This window comes from Brassica napus, unplaced genomic scaffold (genome assembly GCF_020379485.1).
Source record: "Brassica napus cultivar Da-Ae unplaced genomic scaffold, Da-Ae ScsIHWf_1435;HRSCAF=2024, whole genome shotgun sequence".
Taxonomy (NCBI): Eukaryota; Viridiplantae; Streptophyta; class Magnoliopsida; order Brassicales; family Brassicaceae; genus Brassica; species Brassica napus.
The window spans coordinates 171,016-191,875 of NW_026014848.1; the positions used below are offsets into that span (position 1 = coordinate 171,016).

The window sequence follows — 20,860 nt, forward strand, 5'->3', positions numbered from 1 at the left end:
TTTGAGTTTTATCATTCCTTTGGGAGCCCGATTTGATGTTTAGCTTTTGCCTTGTCAGATGAGTCCCACCCGGTTTCCTTTGCTGGAGAAGCAGTAGCGAAGCCGGAGTTCCTCGACGATTCCGATGGGTGACCCTCCTGGTGAGCAGGGAAGCCTTGCGTCATAGTCGTGTGTCGGGTAAGCCTTCCCTTTTTCCTATTAGGTGAGGCTTTGTCTTGTTTCTTACATAGCGTTTTCAAGGAATGTGGCGAGGCTCCCGGTATCGGTTGTCTATTCGGGGGACCCCAAAGAGAGTAATTACGTAGGTCCATAGGAATTTGTAGATCTGGAGGTTTGTTATGCTGCTGAGTGCTTCTACTTTAACCCATTTGGAGAAGTAGTCAGTGACTATCAGAAGGAAGACCTTCTGCCCCGGCACCATAGGGAATTTCCCTACAATGTCCATGCCCCACTTTCTGAAGGGCCATGGTGAGCTTATGGACTTGAGGTTCTTTGGGGGAAGCTTTGAGACGGGAGAGTGCCTCTGACACTTGTCGCAGTGTTTTGCTTGTTTGTCTGCGTCGGCGGCCATCGTGGGCAAGTAGTAACCCGCCTTTCTGGCTCTGAGCACAAGGCTCTTTCCGCTAGAGTTGGTTCCACAATCTCCTTCATGTAGTTCTACAAAGATTCTAGCAGCTTCTCGAGGTGTGACACACCTTAGGTACGGGCCAGAGAAGGATCTCCGGTACAGCTTCTCCTGTGATATACAATACCTCGCGGCTTGCTTCTTAATTTTCCTGGCCTTGTTGCGATCTTCCGGGAGAATGTCGGCCTCCAGGTACCGGACAAGGGGGGTCATCCATGTTTCGCCTTCTTCGACAGCAGAGACCTCCTCTGACGGGGGTTCCTCCAGGGTGGCTGGCAATTGAAGCACAAGCAAGGGTGTACTCATCTGGCTATTCGCTTCGAGGGCGGACCACAGATTAGCCAGGGCATCGGCTTGCGAGTTTTGTTCCCGGGGGATTTGAGTGAGCTTGCAGCTCTTGAAATTCTTGATCAGTCATTGGGAAACTGCCAGATATTGGATCATGCTGTCGTCTTTTGCTTGGTACTCTCCCTGTACCTGGTTGATTATCAGCTGGAAGTCGTCGAAGCCCTGGATGTTTTTTGCCCCCATTTGGTGGACGAGAGTTAGACCTACGATTAGGGCCTCGTACTCGCTTTCATTGTTGGTTGCTTTGAAGTTGCATCTCACGGCCCTAGAGGCTGTGTTCCCCGTCGGCGAGGTAAGCACTATTCCCATTCCAGCTCCTCTAACGTTGCTGGATCCATCAACGTGCAGGATCCATTCTACCTCTTCCTTAGTTTCGCCTCGGAGGCGTACCTCCTGCTCTAAAGCTGGGAGTAAGGCAGAGGAGAATTCAGCCACGAAGTCCGCTAGGACCGGTGACTTTATAGCCGTGGCAGGTCGAAATATTACGTCGTACTCCCCTAGTTCCACAGCCCATTTGGCTAGGCGTCCGGAGACTTCGGGTTTGTGGAGGACCAACTTTACATTGAAGGAGGTACCAACCACGATTGGATGAGTCTGGAAGTAGGGTCGTAGCATGCGAGCGGCGACTATCAGGGCTAAGGCCAGCTTCTCTAGATGGCTATAGCGGGTTTCCGCGTCCAGGAGAGCCTTACTTACGTAATAGATTGGTAGCTGCTTGTTTCCCTCCTCGCGGACTAGGGGCGCTCACGGCGTGTTCAGAGACTGCTAGATATAGCAGCATAGCTCATCGAGTAGTGGCTTGGATAGGAGAGGAGGAGTGGTGAGATATGACTTTACCTCTTGGAGAGCGGATTCGCACTCTTTCGTCCATTGGAAGTTCCTTGGATTCTTGAGGGCTCCGAAGAAGGCATGAGATTTGTCGGAGAGTCTGGAGATGAACCTTCTCAAGGCCGCCATCCTTCCCGTTAGGTTTTGAACCTCCTTGACGTTCTTTGGGCAAGGGATTGAATGAATGACCCTAATTTGCTCCGGGTTGGCCTCGATGCGTCGGTGGGTTACAATGTACCCGAGGAACTTACCAAAACTGACCCCAAATGAACATTTAGCTGGGTTGAGCTTCATGGTATACTTCCGGAGGGCGGAGAAGCCTTGCTGTAGGTGAGATATGTGGTCCTCCGCCTCCAGGGAGTTGACCAGCATGTCGTCGATGTAGACCTCCATGGTTCGCCCGATCTGGTCCGCAAACATCAAGTTCAGTAGTCGTTGGTAGTTTGATCCTGCGTTCTTTAGGCCGAATGGCATAACCTTGTATCAGTAGATCCCTCTGGACGTCATGAAGGATGTTTTCTCCTGGTCTTCCGGATGCATAAGTATTTGATTATAGCTTGAGAACGTGTCCATGAAGCTCATCAGCTGATGCCCCGCAGTGGCGTCCACCAGCTTGTCGATATGAGGTAGCGAGAATGGGTCCTTTGGACAGGACTTGTTGAGGTCCGTGAAGTTGATACATACTCTCCACTTCCCGTTCTTTTTCTTGACGACGAGGACGTTGGGTAGCCATTCTGGATGTTGCACCTCACAAGTGAACCCCGCGCCGAGCAGGCTTTTGACTTCATCATTGATGATTGAGTCTCTTCCAGGAGCAAATTTCCTTCTCGTTTGTCTGACGGGTTGATGTAGGGGATCCACCTGTAGCTTGTGGATGATGATTTCCGGATCGATCCCAGGCATATCTGCATGGGACCAATCGAAGCAGTCGGTGTTAGACCTGAGGAAGTCTATCAGTCTTCTCCTCAATCCTTCGGTCAGCTTGGAGCTGATCTTGAGATGTCGGGTCTGACCTCCTTCGGTTAATGGCACGTCGTCCATTTCCTCTACCTCCGGTTCCTCGGTGTGATGAGCCGAAGGCTTACTCTGTAATTGCTATAAGACCTTGGTCTTTCCCTTCAGAGTAGTCTGGTAGCAGGAGCGGGAATACTCCTTATCCCCTCTGACCGCCTTTATGCCCAATGTGTTAGGGGGTTTTTGTGTAGGCTCTTTGTGAGTACTACGGAACGATGGATAAGCTGGTTTCTATTAGGTGTTTGTGTATTTTTTGTGGGAATTTAGTAAGGTAACAAGGATATAGGCTTGAAGAGACTTTTATTAGATAGAACAAGCAAGAACAAGCGAGGTTACAAGGTATTTGGTAAGAACCCTAATTCTAGCTGTCTAGCTCTAGTCTCTCAGCCTTGGAGAAGTCGATCCCTTGCCTTAGGGTTTAGTAGCTCTTATATAGTCGTCTAGGAGTCGGTTTCATTAGGTTAAACTCTTCCATAGTCGGAAATATGGAAGATTTTCTTTGTCGAAAGTTTTCCATTTCTTGGAAGGGAGCTCGTTTCCAGGGACCAAACTCGGGGTTCCTACTAGCGGGGACCCGGAGCGTTCCCTTATCGGGGACCCGAGGGTCTGGGTTTTACCTGGAGGTTGGAGGAAATGATACCGGGGTATTTTTCCCCAACAGTTTGCCCCTTATTTCTCGATTTCGTCATCGAACTCGGGGAATAACCTGTGCACTCAAGTCAACCGGGGTTGCTCATTCTCAGCAGGCTCCCCTTGGGCAGGACCCCGTTCCATTGATCTTACTATCCTGGGTTCCACTCAAGCCGGAACTCATTCTGAACTCAGGTGAGGATCGGCTCCTTCGTGTTTTGACCGGAGTCTAGTAGTACTTTTCTCTTATCTTCTGGAGATGATGAGGCTGGAGATCTGATGTTAAACTGTGTACAGGCTGGAGAGAGTCGGAGAGATGATACTGGTAATGGTTTCCTCAAGGTCTCGTTTGTTCTTTGGGTCCCCAGGACTGAGGGGATAGGTTCCCTTATCGTGCTTCGAGACTCGTTTTCCCGCGTAGTCTCACCTTTTTGACGCGTGTAAGTCAATCTTAGGGTTTTTGATTTTCTTTCCCCGTTTCTGCTTCCTGGACTTTTGGGTTTCCTTTTCTTACCAAAATCTCGCGCGATCTCTATTACTCAGGCCTAGGTCTTCATTCTCTCAGGTAACACTTTCTTTCTCCCCATCTTTTATTCCGAACCTTTTAGGATGACAAACGGACTAGATCTCGCCCTCGGCTCCTCTTCGATAGGTACTAGGGTTCACTCAAGACGTAGGGTTCTAAACGAGGCCTGCGGGTCCATGGATTCCTCAGATTCTTCTCTGGACCTGACCGCCGAAATAGAGGAACTTAGGAATGCTGCTGTTGGAGAGGCTCCACCACCTCCGGGAGGAGACAGACTTTTGCCGGTGGGTCCTCTATCGGTAATAGGAGTAGAGGAGGTCGCAAACTGGAGAAAGAAGTGTCGTATTCTAGACGAAGTTACCATTCGGATCCCTGGTCCCTTTTATAGGGTTTCGGATTTTGAGCTGGGTGAGATCCCTGTATAGGAAGGTTTCTTCGAATCGGGTTTCAGAGACAAGATTCCTTCTTTGGTGGCTAAGATTTCGAAGGCAATGAAGATCTCCCCTGGACAGCTGAATCCTCCCTCCTGGAGGATCTTGATAGCTATGCAAAGTCTCGGTGATCTTGAGGGTTTTACCGTTGGACTCGCTGAGGCTCTATATTGTTATTCTATCTCTCCTTTGAACGGTGGGGAGTTTAGGTATCATTTGCATCCTCGTAGAAAAGCCCTTCCTGTGCGGGAGCTTTCGAAGGCTGAGAGAAAACGTTGCCCCATATCTCGACCAGAGACATAACTCATACAATAAGCATTCATCGATCGATGCAGCGGATTCAATCTCGAGATAAAAAAACAAGACAATACCACATAAACTTAAGCCTATACCCCATCTGTTTTAAATCTGGTTCGACAGAAAGGTCTAGACACGACCTGCAAATGGAATAGTCGAAGCACAATTCCTTTATGGCTTGTTAAAAACATTTTTCGGCAGAAAAACTCGATATGCTCATCTTTAGTAGTTATATGGTCGCATAAACGTAAAAAGGTATCAAACATTTATTAGATTTAGCATTGGTTCAGCCTTGACTTAGGCCACCATATATGATTATCTCGACCAGAGACATAACTCATACAATAAGCATTAATCGACCGATGCAGCGGATTCGATCACGAGATAAAAAACAAGCCAATACCACATAAACTTAAGGCTATGCCCCATCTTTTTTAAATCTGGTTCGACAGAAAGGTCTAGACACGACCTGCAAATAGAATAGTCGAAGCATAATTCTTTAAGGCTTGTTAAAAACATTTTTCGGCAGAGAAACTCGATATGCCCATCTTTAGTAGTTATATGGTCGGATAAATGTAAAAAGGTATCGAACATTTTTTAGGTTTAGCATTGGTTCAGCCTTGACTTAGGCCAACATATATGATTATCTCGACCAGAGACATAACTCATACAATAAGCATTCATTGATCGATGCAGCGGATTCGATCTCGAGATAAAAAACAAGCCAATACCACATAAACTTAAGGCTATGCCCCATCTTTTTTAAATCTGGTTTGACAGAAAGGTCTAGACACGCCCTGCAAATGGAATAGTCGAAGAACAATTCCTTTAAGGCTTGTAAAAAACATTTTTCAGCAGAAAAACTCGATATGCCCATCTTTAGTAGTTATATGGTCGGATAAATTAAAAAAGGTATGGAACATTTTTTATATTTAGCATTGGTTCAGCATTGACTTAGGCCACCATATATGATTATCTCGACCATAGACATAACTCATACAATAAGCATTCATGGACCGATGCAGCGGATTTGATCTCGAGATTAAAAAACAAGCAATTACCACATAAACTTAAGGCTATGCCCCATCTTTTTTAAATCTGGTTCGACAGAAAGTTCTAGACACGACCTGCAAATGGAATAAACGATGCACAATTCCTTTAAGGCTTCTTAAAAACATTTTTCGGCAGAAAAACTCGATATGCCCATCTTTAGTAGTTATATGGTCGGATAAATTTAAAAAGGTATGGAACATTTTTTATATTTAGCATTGGTTCAGCATTGACTTAGGCCACCATATATGATTATCTCGACCATAGACATAACTCATACAATAAGCATTCATGGACCGATGCAGCGGATTTGATCTCGAGATTAAAAAACAAGCAATTACCACATAAACTTAAGGCTATGCCCCATCTTTTTTAAATCTGGTTCGACAGAAAGTTCTAGACACGACCTGCAAATGGAATAAACGATGCACAATTCCTTTAAGGCTTCTTAAAAACATTTTTCGGCAGAAAAACTCGATATGCCCATCTTTAGTAGTTATATGGTCGGATAAATGTAAAAATGTATCGAACATTTTTTATATTTAGCGTTGGTTCAGCATTGACTTAGGCCACCATATATGATTATCTCGACCATAGACATAACTCATACAATAAGCATTCATGGACCGATGCAGCGGATTTGATCTCGAGATTAAAAAACAAGCAATTACCACATAAACTTAAGGCTATGCCCCATCTGATTTAAATCTGGTTCGACAGAAAGTTCTAGACACGACCTGCAAATGGAATAAACGATGCACAATTCCTTTAAGGCTTCTTAAAAACATTTTTCGGCAGAAAAACTCGATATGCCCATCTTTAGTAGTTATATGGTCGGATAAATTTAAAAAGGTATGGAACATTTTTTATATTTAGCATTGGTTCAGCATTGACTTAGGCCACCATATATGATTATCTCGACCATAGACATAACTCATACAATAAGCATTCATGGACCGATGCAGCGGATTTGATCTCGAGATTAAAAAACAAGCAATTACCACATAAACTTAAGGCTATGCCCCATCTTTTTTAAATCTGGTTCGACAGAAAGTTCTAGACACGACCTGCAAATGGAATAAACGATGCACAATTCCTTTAAGGCTTCTTAAAAACATTTTTCGGCAGAAAAACTCGATATGCCCATCTTTAGTAGTTATATGGTCGGATAAATTTAAAAAGGTATGGAACATTTTTTATATTTAGCATTGGTTCAGCATTGACTTAGGCCACCATATATGATTATCTCGACCATAGACATAACTCATACAATAAGCATTCATGGACCGATGCAGCGGATTTGATCTCGAGATTAAAAAACAAGCAATTACCACATAAACTTAAGGCTATGCCCCATCTTTTTTAAATCTGGTTCGACAGAAAGTTCTAGACACGACCTGCAAATGGAATAAACGATGCACAATTCCTTTAAGGCTTCTTAAAAACATTTTTCGGCAGAAAAACTCGATATGCCCATCTTTAGTAGTTATATGGTCGGATAAATGTAAAAATGTATCGAACATTTTTTAGATTTAGCATTGGTTCAGCCTTGACTTAGGCCACCATATATGATTATCTCGACCAGAGACATAACTCATGCAATAAGCACTCATCGACCGATGCAGCGGATTCGATCTCGAGATAAAAAAACAAGCCAATACCACATAAACTTAAGCCATTACCCATCTGATTTAAATCTGGTTCGACAGAAAGGTCTAGACACGACCTGCAAATGGAATAGTCGAAGCACAATTCCTTTAAGGCTTGTTAAAAACATTTTTTGGCAGAAAGACTCGATATGCCCATCCTTAGTAGTTATATGGTCGGATAAATTTAAAAAGGTATCAAACATTTTTTAGATTTAGCATTTGTTCAGCCTTGACTTAGGCCACCATATATGATTATCTCGACCAGAGACATAACTCATACAATAAGCATTCATCGACAGATGCAGCGGATTCAATCTCTATATAAAAAAACAAGCAATTACCACATAAACTTAAGCCTATACCCCATTTGTTTTAAATCTGGTTCGACAGAAAGGTCTAGACACGACCTCCAAATGGAGTAAAGGAAGCACAAATCCTTTAAGGCTTGTTAAAAATATTTTTCGGCAGAAAAACTCGATATGCCCATCTTTAGTAGTTATATGGTCGAATAAATGTAAAAATGTATCGAACATTTTTTAGATTTAGCATTGGTTCAGCCTTGACTTAGGCCACCATATATGATTATCTCGACCAGAGACATAACTCATACAATAAGCATTCATCGACCGATGCAGCGGATTCAATCTCGAGATAAAAAAATAAGCCAATACCACATAAACTTAAGGCTATGCCCCATCTTTTTAAATCTGGTTTGACAGAAAGGTCTAGAAACAACCTGCAAATGGAATAGTCGAAGCACAATTCCTTTAAGGCTTGTTAAAAACATATTTTTGCAAAAAAACTCGATATGCCCATCTTTAGTAGTTATATGGTCGGATAAATGTAAAAAGGTATCGAACATTGTTTAGATTTAGCATTGGTTCAGCCTTGACTTAGGCCACCATATATGATTATCTCGACCAGAGACATAACTCATACAATAAGCATTCATCGACCGATGCAGCGGATTCAATCTCGAGATAAAAAAAACAAGCCAATACCACATAAACTTAAGGCTATGCCCCATCTTTTTTAAATCTGGTTCGACAGAAAGGTCTAGACACGACCTACAAATGGAATAGTCGAAGAACAATTCCTTTAAGGCTTGTTAAAAACATTTTTCAGCAGAAAAATTCGATATGCCCATCTTTAGTTGTTATATGGTCGGATAAATGTAAAAAGGTATCAAACATCTTTTTAGATTTAGAATTGGTTCAGCCTTGACTTAGGCCACCATATATGATTATCTCGACCAGAGACATAACTCATACAATAAGCATTCATCGACCGATGCAGCGGATTCGATCTGGAGATAAAAAAAAAGCCAATACCACATAAACTTAAGGCTATGCCCCATCTTTTTTCAATCTGGTTCGACAGAAAGGTCTAGACACGCCCTGCAAATGGAATAGTCGAAGCACAATTCCTATAAGGCTTGTTAAAACATTTTTCGGCAGAAAAACTCGATATGCACATCTTTAGTAGTTATATGGTCAGATAAATGTAAAAAGGTATGAAACATTTATTAGATTTAGCATTGGTTCAGCCTTGACTTAGGCCACCATATATGATTATCTCGACCAGAGACATAACTCATACAATAAGCATTCATCGACCGATGCAACGGATTCGATCTCGAGATAAAAAAACAAGCCAATACAACATAAACTTAAGGCTATGCCCCATCTTTTAAAAATCTGGTTTGACAGAAAGGTCTAGACACGACCTGCAAATGGAATAGTTGAAGCACAATTCCTTTAAGGCTTGTTAAAAACATTTTTTGGCAGAAAAACTCGATATGCCCATCTTTAGTAGTTATATGGTCGGATAAATGTAAAAAGGTATCAAACATTTTTTAGATTTAGCATTGGTTCAGCCTTGACTTAGGCCACCATATATGATTATCTCGACCAGAGACATAACTCATACAATAAGCATTCATCGATCGATGCAGCGGATTCGATCTCGAGATAAAAAAACAAGCCAATACCACATAAACTTAAGGCTATGCCCCATCTTTTTTAAATCTGGTTCAACAGAAAGGTCTAGACACGCCCTGCAAATGGAATAGTCAAAGCACAATTCCTTTTAGGCTTGTTAAAAACACTTTCGGCAGAAAAACTCGATATGCCCATCTTTAGTAGTTATATGATCGGATAAATTTAAAACGGTATTGGACATTTTTTAGATTTAGCATTGGTTCAGCCTTGACTTAGGCCACCATATATGATTATCTTGACCAGAGACATAACTCATACAATAAGCATTCATCGACCGATGCAGCGGATTCGATCTGGAAATAAAAAACAAGCCAATACCACATAAACTTAAGGCTATGCCCCATCTTTTTTCAATCTGGTTCGACAGAAAGGTCTAGACACGCCCTGCAAATGGAATAGTCGAAGCACAATTCCTTTAAGGTTGTTAAAAACATTTTTTTGCAGAAAAACTCGATATGCACATCTTTAGTAGTTATATGGTCGGATAAATGTAAAAAGGTATCGAACGTTTTTTAGATTTAGCATTGGTTCAGCCTTGACTTAGACCACCATTTATGATTATCTCGACCAGAGACCAAACTCATACAATAAGCATTCATCGACCGATGCAGTGGATTCGATCTCGAGATAAAAAACGAGCAATTACCACATAAACTTAAGGCTATACCCCATCTTTTTTTAAATCATGTTCGACAGAAAGGTCTAGAAACGACCTGCAAATGGAATAAACGAAGCACAATTCCTTTAAGGCTTGTTAAAAACATTTTTCGACAGAAAAACTCTATATGCCCATCTTTAGTTGTTATAAGGTCGGATAAATGTAAAAAGGTGTCGAACATTTTTTAGATTTAGCATTGGTTCAGCCTTGACTTAGGACACCATATATGATTATCTCGACCTGAGACCTAACTCATACAATAAGCATTCATCGACCGTGCAGCGGATTCGATCTCGGTCGAGATAATCATATATGGTGGCCTACGTATATGTCTCTGGTCGAGATAATCATATATAGGTCTCTGGTCGAGATAATCATATATGGTGGCCTAAGTCAAGGCTGAACCAATGCTAAATCTAAAAATGTTCGATACATTTTTAAATTTTTTCGACCCTATAACTACTAAAGATGGGCATATCGAGTTTTTCTGCCGAAACAATGTTTTTTAACAAGCTTTAAAGGAATAGTTCTTCGTTTATTCCATTTGCAGGTTATTTCTAGACCTTTCTGCCCAACCAGATTTAAAAAAGATGGGGTATAGCCTTAAGTTTATGTGGTAATTGCTTGCTTTTTCATCTCGAGATCGAATCTGCTGCATCGGTCGATGAATGCTTATTGTATGAGTTATGTCTCTGGTCGAGATAATCATATATGGTGGTCTAAGTCAAGGCTGAACCAATGCTAAATCTAATAAATGTTTGATACTTTTTTACATTTATCCGACCATATAACTACTAAAGATGGGCATATCGAGTTTTTCTGCCGAAAAATGTTTTTAGCAAGCCTTAAAGGAATTGTGCTTCGAGTATTCCATTTGCAGGTCGTGTCTAGACCATTCTGTCGAACCAGATTTAAAAAATATGGGGTATAGCCTTAAGTTTATGTGGTATTGGCTGGTTTTTTTATATCGAGATCGAATCCGCTGCATCGATCGATGAATGCTTATTGTATGAGTTATGTCTCTGGTCGAGATAATCATATATGGTGGCCTAAGTCAAGGCTGAACCAATGCTAAATCTAAAAAATGTTCGATACATTTTTACATTTTTTCGACCCTATAACTACTAAAGATGGGCATATCGAGTTTTTCTGCCGAAAAAATGTTTTTAACAAGCCTTAAAGGAATTGTGCTTCATTTATTCCATTTGCAGGTCATTTCTAGACCATTCTGCCGAACCAGATTTAAAAAAAGATGGGGTATAGCCTTAAGTTTATGTGGTAATTGCTTGTTTTTTTATCTCGAGATCGAATCCGCTGCATCGGTCGATGAATGCTTATTGTATGAGTTATGTCTCTGGTCGAGATAATCATATATGGTGGCCTAAGTCAAGTCTGAACCAATGCTAAATCTATAAAATGTTCAATACCTTTTTTAATTTATCCGACCATATAATTACTAAAGATGGGCATATCGAGTTTTTCTTCCGAAAAATGTTTTTAAAAAGCCTTAAAGGAATTGTGCTTCAACTATTCCATTTGCACGGCGTGTCTAGACCTTTCTGTCGAACCAGATTTAAAAAAGATGGGGCATAGCCTTAAGTTTATGTGGTATTGGCTTGTTTTTTATCTCAAGATCGAATCCGCTGCATCGGTCGATGAATGCTTATTGTATGAGTCATGTCTCTGGTCGAGATAATCATATATGGTGGCCTAAGTCAAGGCTGAACCAATTCTAAATCTAAAAAGATGTTTGATACCATTTTACATTTATCAGACCATATAACAACTAAAGATGGGCATATCGAATTTTTCTGCCGAAAAATGTTTTTAACAAGCCTTAAAGGAATTGTGCTTCGACTATTCCATCTGCAGGTCGTTTCTAGACCTTTCTGTCGAACCAAATTTAAAAAAGATGGGGCATAGCCTTAAGTTTATGTGGTATTGGCTTGTTGTTTTATCTCGAGATCGAATTCGCTGCATCGGTCGATGAATGCTTATTGTATGAGTTATGTCTCTGGTCGAGATAATCATATATGGTGGCCTAAGTCAAGGCTGAACCAATGCTAAATCTAAAAAATGCTCAATACCTTTTTTAATTTATCCGACCACATAATTACTAAAGATGGGCATATCGAGTTTTTCTTGCGAAAAATGTTTTTAACAAGCCTTAAAGGAATTGTGCTTCAACTATTCCATTTGCACGGCGTGTCTAGACCTTTCTGTCGAACCAGATTTAAAAAAGATGGGGCATAGCCTTAAGTTTATGTGGTATTGGCTTGTTTTTTATCTCTAGATCGAATCTGCTGCATCGGTCGATGAATGCTTATTGTATGAGTTATGTCTCTGGTCGAGATAATCATATATGGTGGCCTAAGTCAAGGCTGAACCAATTCTATATCTAAAAAGATGTTCGATACCATTTTACATTTATCCGACCATATAACAACTAAAGATGGGTATATCGAGTTTTTCTGCCGAAAAATGTTTTTAACAAGCCTTAAAGGAATTGTGCTTCGACTATTCCATTTACAGGTCGTGTCTAGACCTTTCTGTCGAACCAGATTTAAAAAAGATGGGGGAATAGCCTTAAGTTTATGTGGTATTGGCTTGTTTTTTTATCTCGAGATCGAATCCGCTGCATCGGTCGATGAATGCTTATTGTATGAGTTATGTCTCTGGTCGAGATAATCATATATGGTGGCCTAAGTCAAGGCTGAACCAATGCTAAATCTAATAAATGTTTGATACCTTTTTACATTTATCCGACCATATAACAACTAAAGATGGGCATATCGAATTTTTCTGCCGAAAAATGTTTTTAACAAACCTTAAAAGAATTGTGCTTCGACTATTCCATTTGCAGGTCGTGTCTAGACCTTTCTGTCGAACAAGATTTAAAAAAGATGGGGCATAGCCTTAAGTTTATGTGGTACTGGCTTGTTTTTTTTATCTCGAGATCGAATCCGCTGCATCGGTCGATGAATGCTCATTGTATGAGTTATGTCTCTGGTTGAGATAATCATATATGGTGGCCTAAGTCAAGGCTGAACCAATGCTAAATCTAATAAATCTTTGATACCTTTTTACATTTATCCGACCATATAACTACTAAAGATGGGCATATCGAGTTTTTCTGCCGAAAAATGTTTTTAACAAGCCTTAAAGGAATCACTACAAGAAAACAGCAAGGATTCTGAGGGAAAAAATCGTCGGAATTTCGTCGGAATACCGTTATTCCGACGACATACCGACGAAACAAGTCGTCGGAAATAATTCCTCGGAATTTCTTCTTTCCTCGGAAATCCCTCGGAATTTTCCGACGGAATTCCGAGGAAACAAATTTCCGAGGAAATTCCTAGGACCATTCGTTTGTCGGAAATGTCCTCGGAATATACCGAGGGAGAACATCGTCGGGATATTTCCTCGGACTTTCATCGATCGATGCGTTTTGGACATATATACATCGATCGATAGGAATATACCGACGGACATATTCCTCGGAATATACCGAGGGACATGTCCCTCGGTATATTCCGAGGAACCCGTTCCTCGGAATATTCCGAGGGAACAGTTCCTCGGTATATTCCGAGGAACATGTCCCTCGGTATATTCCGAATGTTTTTTTGTAAACGATCGATCGATGGATTGTTGTCCAAAAACGCATCGATCGATCGCGTAAAAAATATAATTAATTTCCTCGGAAAGTAAAAAATATTAATTTTAAAAAAAAATAAAATTTCTGAAATTTAAATTCGAAAATATGAAATTAAAATTAAAATTGAAATCATATTAATTAATATTCAAAGTTTCACAAATAAAAATAAAACATTCCGAGTTTTTGAAAAAAAAAAAAAAACTACGGGTCTGGCACGTCCGGAAACACCTCGTTCGGGTACATCCTCTGCATCATCTCCATCATTTGCTGGTTTAGCCTCCTCTGTGCCTCATAGCCCGCCTGTTGAGCCGCCATCTGGGTCTCCAACAAAGATATACGATCATCTTTGTCCTTCAACTGAGCCGTAAGTACTTCTGGATCAACAAAGGGCGGTGGTGCAGAAGAAGGAGGAACCGACCGGGTGCGACGACCCAAACCGACCAAACGTCCCTTCTTCTTTGGAACCGACTGAATAGAAAATAGCCAAATTTACAAATTTAAACCAAAAAATAAATGAATTGAACTTTAAAAAAAAAGAACTTACGGATTCAACGATTTCGTTGATTCGAAACCGGGACAAGTTGGTCGAAGCCGTCGAAGCGTCATCCTCGGTTTGAAGCTGAGACACTTCGTCTACCACCTGAGTTTGGACCAGGTCGACCACGTCCCTCACAAGACCGTCATCAATCTGGCCGGTCTTCTTGTTGGTATACGCCCTCCTCATTAGGGCGAGATCATCAACCGGCTCGCCATCATTTTCTTCCGCCTTGAAAAAAAACATAAATTAAAGAAACATTAGAAATTAGAAGAAATGCACAATAAATTAAAATTCTGAAACTCAAATAATTGAAGAAAAAACGTTTGAACTTACCAAGCGATCTCCCAGAGTGGCAATAGATTGAGCACCCAAGTTATGCTTGTAGATGCCTTTCCCTTTACGGTCGCTCCTGCGGTTGGTGGAGTTGGTGGAAGAAGTTTCTTTCGTCTCTTCCTTATCCCAATGCGCACACAACTCCTTCCAGACCGTGTCGTTCATCGACTTTGGGACCTTTTAATAAAAAAAAAATAGTTTATTAAATTTAAAAATAGTTTAATAAATTAAAAAATTGTTTAATAAATTAAATCGAACCTTATTGATTTCCCACTTTTTCTTCCACTCATGGATCTGCTTCCCATAGTTGTCCATAACTTTATGGACGAAATGGTGATAGATAAAGAGCGTCTCATCGGAATTCCAGTTGAACTCTTGCTGAAAAAAAAACACAATTAGTAAAAAATTTATATTAAAGATTAAAAATATAAGTAAAAAATTAGAATACTTACCGCAAACTGACGAAACCACAGAACCTGCTTTTCGGTAGGGAAGTGAGTGAAAGTCGGATGTCCCTTGTCGAGGGCTGAGTACATCATACGGTTGATCCATGCGCTGATCCCGTTCCCGGATCGGTTGAACCTAATAAAAAGAAGAAACGGTTAATAATGAATCCAAATTTAAAGAAAAAAAAATGTTTAATTACCATGTTTGACCATGTCCATGTGGATACGGAGTGAGATACGGAAGATGGTCACGACCGGGCTGTTGAACCAACTCCGCAACACTCATCACTCCTGGAGGACCCGGAGGAGGAGGAGCGGGTGCAGCAGCGGGAGCGAGAGGAGCAGGAGCGGGTGCAGCAGAGGGAGATGTTTGGTAGGAGCTGTGGGGCGAAGGGGAATCCTGAAAATGGGTGGAATCCCGAGACTGGCTCCCCGTACCACCACGACCACGACGCTGTCGAGGCCGGATCTGATCATCATGAGACCTGTAAATTAAAAAAATATATTTAATAAATACAGAAATATATAAATTTTTTTTTTTTTAAAAGTCTCAAATAATTTAATCACAAAAAAGATTTATAGATATTAAAAATATTTAATAAATATATAAAAATAGTTCTAATAAAAAAATAGTTTTAATAAATAAAAAATAGTTCAATAATTACAAAAAATAGTTTTAATTATATTAAAAATATTTTTAAATCCCAAATAATAGTTTTTAATCACAAAAAAAGTTGTATAGATATTAAAAAATGTTTTGTAAAATCCAAAAAATCGAATTTATATACAAAAAAGATTTTGTAAAATCCAAAAAATCGAATTTATATAGAAAAATCGTTTTGTAAAATACAAAAATCGATTTTATATACTAAAATCGATTTTCTAAATACAAAAAAATAAAAAAATAATAAAAAAATTATAAATCAATTCAACAAAACAAATTATTCAACCAAATCACAATTCTAAACATATTATACAACCAAAAATCACAATCCTAACCAATCACCTTAACAAAAATCTATCAAAACTCCACAAAAACCTAACAAATAGAACCTAAGAGAGTGGGATAGGGTCCTTACATGATTTGTGTAAGAAAAGGGGGAGATCGCCGGAGAAGAGGTCGGAGAGAAGGGGTAAATCGCCGGAGAAGAGGGAGAGGAATCGCGCAGAGGAAGAAGAGAGAAATGGGGAAGAAGAAGTGGCTCGTGGTTATAAAACCTAGGGTCCGACGGCCATTTTCCGTCGGAATTCCGTCGGAATTCTAATTTCAATTTTCGCGAAATATTTGCCCGGTAAAATGAAAATATATGCCGAGGAAATTCCGACGAATAGTAAAGTATCCGTCGGAATTTCCTCGGAATATTCCGAGGAAATTCCGAGGAACCAGTGTTTGGGGTTTCAAAACATCAGTTTTTTTTGGGGTTTTTCATTTCTTATACAATTGTAATGTATACCATTGAGGATTCTTTGTATAGATTAGCATAAACCATGAAATAACAAATTTAAAAACTAATTGAAAGTATTCCCTATACCGTTCATTAAAACGTATAAGTGTTTCTCTTATGTTGTGGGATTTCGTTCATACAATCGGAAAAGTGTTAATTAAGGGGTAAGGAACAAATTTTAGACTTCATAATTAACGTAAGACACTTAATAAGGGTTATATAGGTGTTATTCAAACCGCAAAACGTTGTTTTCGGTTTAAAACCCCTATTTCCTCGGAATTTCCTCAGACTATTCCGAGGGAATTCCGAGGAAACCCTTTTCTTCCTCGTAATTCCGTCGATCGATCGATGTGTTTGTGTAAAAAAACACATCGATCGATCACCAGATGGACGAAAGCCGTAAGAATGTGATCGATCGATCAGATTATATAATCGATCGATTGAACAAAATCTCAAACCTTCCTCGGAATATTCTCGGAATCGGATCGATCGATGGGTTTGTGTAAAAAAACACATCGATCGATCACCAGATGGACGAAAGCCGTAAGAATGTGATCGATCGATCAGATTATATAATCGATCGATTGAACAAAATCTCAAACCTTCCTCGGAATATTCTCGGAATCGGATCGATCGATGGTTTTGTGTACAAAAAACACATCGATCGATCACCAGATGGACGAAAGCCGTAAGAATGTGATCGATCGATCAGATTATATAATCGATCGATTGAACAAAATCTCAAACCGTCCTCGGAATATCCTCAGAAAACGCATCGATCGATGCGTTTTTATAACAAAACGCATCGATCGATGCGTGTGCGAACAGAATTATAAGGCAAAACCCGAACTTTTTGGATCTAAACCTCAGAACTTTCATCCCCTCCGATTTCCCCTATAATTCGACCCCCTTTTTCTCTCTCTATAATCATCCGATTTGAACAATTTTGGGCTCTATTCCCCTTGATTTTTCGAGCTCTATCTGATTCCTACACTCGTTTTCACCCTAAGACAGGTATACTCCGCGAATCTCCACATTCTCAAATTGTGTTCTTGAGCAATTTTTTGGGTTTTGTGAATTTCTTATTTCCGTGTTGATTCCTTGATCAAATAAGTATGAAACAGATGTTTAAACACCAAATAGAACACAATTGTCTGTGATCAACGAGTTTGGAACCGGATTTGAGATGATTTAGGGATTGAGAATTTTTTTCATTTTGGTTTTTGTAGAGAATGAACCGTTCGAAAACATCAGCAAAGAAGAACACACAAGAAGAGGGTTCGTCTCAGCGAGAGAAGCAAAGGCCAAAGAACTGGGATAAGTCTGATACCACCCACTACAACAACATGAAGAAGGTAGCCGTTCCGGCTACACAACTAGCATGTCCTGAGACGATGACAATATTGGGAATCAAATCAGACATTGAAGGGCTGTTCCAGAACATGGGTCTAGGCCAACTATGCAACCTCAACGAACCCACTTATCCGGAGTTGGTACGCCAGTTCATAGCATCCGCATACGTCAGCCATCCCGATGATAGCCATCAGGAAGGTTTTTTGGCATTCGTAGTGCAGAAAAAATACTTTGAGGTATCTTTCACAGACCTCTGCGGATTATTTGGATTGAGTGCAGGGGAGAGGACATCTGGTCTTTATTGGACTTCAGAGCTGTTGAACTTCTGGGAAACGATTGGCACAGGGGTTTATAGATCTTCTCACGCAAAGGAGTCACTTATCCGGAGCCCAGTACTGAGATATGCCACACGCCTCATTGGCTCATTGCTATACGGGACAACCACAGCCGCATCAGTCACGCAATGGGAGTTGTGCCTCCTGTACCAAGGTGTGAGGCATTTGCTACCGGCATTTGGAAACTCTACATTCCCGCCTGCTACTGCCTTCAACATGGGAGCGGTGCTGGCCGCAAACTTAGCAGGATACAAGGGGAAAGTAACCAAATCCAAGAGCCGTGCATGTGGATTTGGTGCAGTGATTACTCGGATCCTTACACATGTGGGTGTAGACTGCGAGAACCATCAGGTAGCACTGGACAGATCGAACAAAATTGCTTGGAACTACCTGGATGTCAAAAATCTAGTAAGTAAAGAGTTCATAGCTGGTCCCCACTCGAGGATCCATCGGGATGGTCCTTACGTCTACGTATTCCAGGACCGAGCGAAGAAAACACTCTACTGCCACCTGCCTCAGATCGGCCTGACTGCTCTACTTTCAGACGCTGCAGTTGAGTTCCTACCCCCTGCTACCGCACTAGTAGACAAGCCATCCTTCTTCACGCCAAAATATCAGACCAAAGGCAAAGCCGTGGATGATGAAGAAGGAGAAGATGAGGCTGCACAAGCCATTCCAGATGATTCACAACCCCATCAGCTACTCCCATCAGACTCCAGCCAGTACAAGCTGCAAGAGCTTCCACCGAACGCCACTTCGCGCCAGCAACAACATTGGAGAGATCAGAGCATAAAGACAAACAACGACATGCTACACAAGATCTGGGCTGCCATTTCACGTATCAGGCCTTGTCGTTGCCAAAAGGATGATGTAGTTCATCGGGACAACTCTCCATCCAGCTCTGGTTCGGGTTCGAGTGGTACACACAGGGTAAGAAAGAGGTCTAAGAGAGCCAAAGATGCAGGAACATCTGGAGCAGGAGACGAGGAGTAGGAGCTATGTTTTTTTTTCGGTTAATTTTGAACTTAATTTTGAACTTAGTTTTTTATTTTATTTTTTTTCTTAATTATGAGTTCCTATATCTTTTACATGGTTTCTTCGTTTTATTTGGTTGTGTTTTGAGTAGTTTTTAATTCGTATTCAGCTTTGCCTTGCTAGATATCAAGTGTTCCTCGGAATTTCCTCGGTATTTCTTTAAAAAAAAAAAAAATCAATGGTATTCTGTTTCCGAGGCATCATCACTAGATGAATCTGAATCTGGATCTTGGTGAAACTCTCCAATCACTGGTTCATCCTCTACGTGAACGACGGCTTCCTCTCCGAAGTCGGTTAAATCGACTACAAGGCCAACTCCAGCTAAATCTTCTGCTGCACTTAAGTTGCCGGATGTGCTTGGTTGTAGTGGGTCTTCCAGCTCAGAACTTCCCTGAACTCGGCCTCTCGGGTTGAGTCTTGTAACAGTAACCCATGGATCATCTCTGTTCCTTACCCGAGGGTACTTGATATAACAAACCTGTAACATTTAGAAAAATTATAAATTAATACACATGATGATGAATCATTCTGAATAATTAACATTTAATTACCTGATCGGCCTGAGAAGCAAGAATGAAAGGATCATAATATTGCAGCTTTCGCCTCGAATTTACTGATGTAACACCAAATGCATCTGTTCTCACACCTCGATCTGGAGTGTTGTCGTGCCAATCACAATAGAAAACAGTACAGCGCAATCCAACCATGCCCAAATACTTGATTTCCAAAATCTCATGTATGTGTCCGTAGTATACATCATCTCCTGATGCAGAACAAACGCCAGCATCATAAGTCGTACTCGAACGTCTCCTTTTCTGAGTTGTGAATGCATATCCTCGAGTACAAAATCTCGGATATGACTTCACAACAAAGTTTGGTCCAACGACCATCTCGCGTATCCAATCGTCAAATGTTTCACCTCTGGCCAAACCAGCAGACACCTATTGATAGCACATATATATGTTATATCAATAAATGTGAATTAGTATAAATATGTGATAAATAATATTTTAATTTGTTTAAAGCACTCACATAAATAAACATCCATCTAGCAAAATCTCTCTGCTTCATTTCTTCTAGTTCGTCCTCTGTGGCGTATCTATATTCGAACCGCTTTTCTGCCATGAAAATCCTGTACATATGATGAAAATAATGTAATTAATTAAGATTTAAATTTCAACTTGTTAAAATAAAAATTTGTAAGCTAATTTATTTACCTCTCATATTGAAGAACATCTTCGCAGTTGGTGAGCAAATATGTTTGCAAATGACTGCGCTCCTGCTCAGTAAGTCGACGGTCCTTTGGTTTTCCGCTAAGTCGCCCAACGTCTGTGAAAATGTCTGGAACCGTAACAGGATATGTTGCCCGTTCGCCTCTATCATCATGCCGAGCAGGTCTTCTGTTTTTGGTCTGAACTTCTGCTGGAAAGTAGTACTCGGCAAAGTTTGAAGTTTCTTCATTGATCATCTGTGCGACTATAGAACCTTCCACCCTACTTAAATTTTTCACCATCTTCTTCAAATGGAACATATACCGCTCATACAGATACATCCATCTATACTGCACAGGACCACCAAGTTCCAATTCTCTTGCCAGGTGAATAACAAGATGCTCCATAACATCAAAAAATGAAGGAGGAAATATCTTCTCTAGGTTGCACTGA

The 20,860-nt window shown here is 40.7% G+C and overlaps 1 protein-coding gene and 1 long non-coding RNA gene across 2 annotated transcripts; both read right to left on the reverse strand.

Moving 5' to 3' along the window:
- Positions 1-235: 235 nt before the first annotated feature.
- LOC125597348 lies at positions 236-1,588 on the reverse strand. The gene is made up of 2 exons (XM_048772101.1): positions 1,103-1,588; positions 236-1,030 (listed from the first exon to the last, which is right to left on the reverse strand). The coding sequence occupies exons 1-2, from the start codon at positions 1,586-1,588 to the stop codon at positions 236-238; spliced, it is 1,281 nt and encodes a 426-aa protein (XP_048628058.1).
- An 18,486-nt stretch (positions 1,589-20,074) lies between these two features.
- LOC111200032 lies at positions 20,075-20,462 on the reverse strand. The gene is made up of 3 exons (XR_007331662.1): positions 20,414-20,462; positions 20,229-20,328; positions 20,075-20,137 (listed from the first exon to the last, which is right to left on the reverse strand). It is a non-coding gene; the product is annotated as an uncharacterized LOC111200032 (long non-coding RNA).
- Between the last annotated feature and the right edge of the window lie 398 nt (positions 20,463-20,860).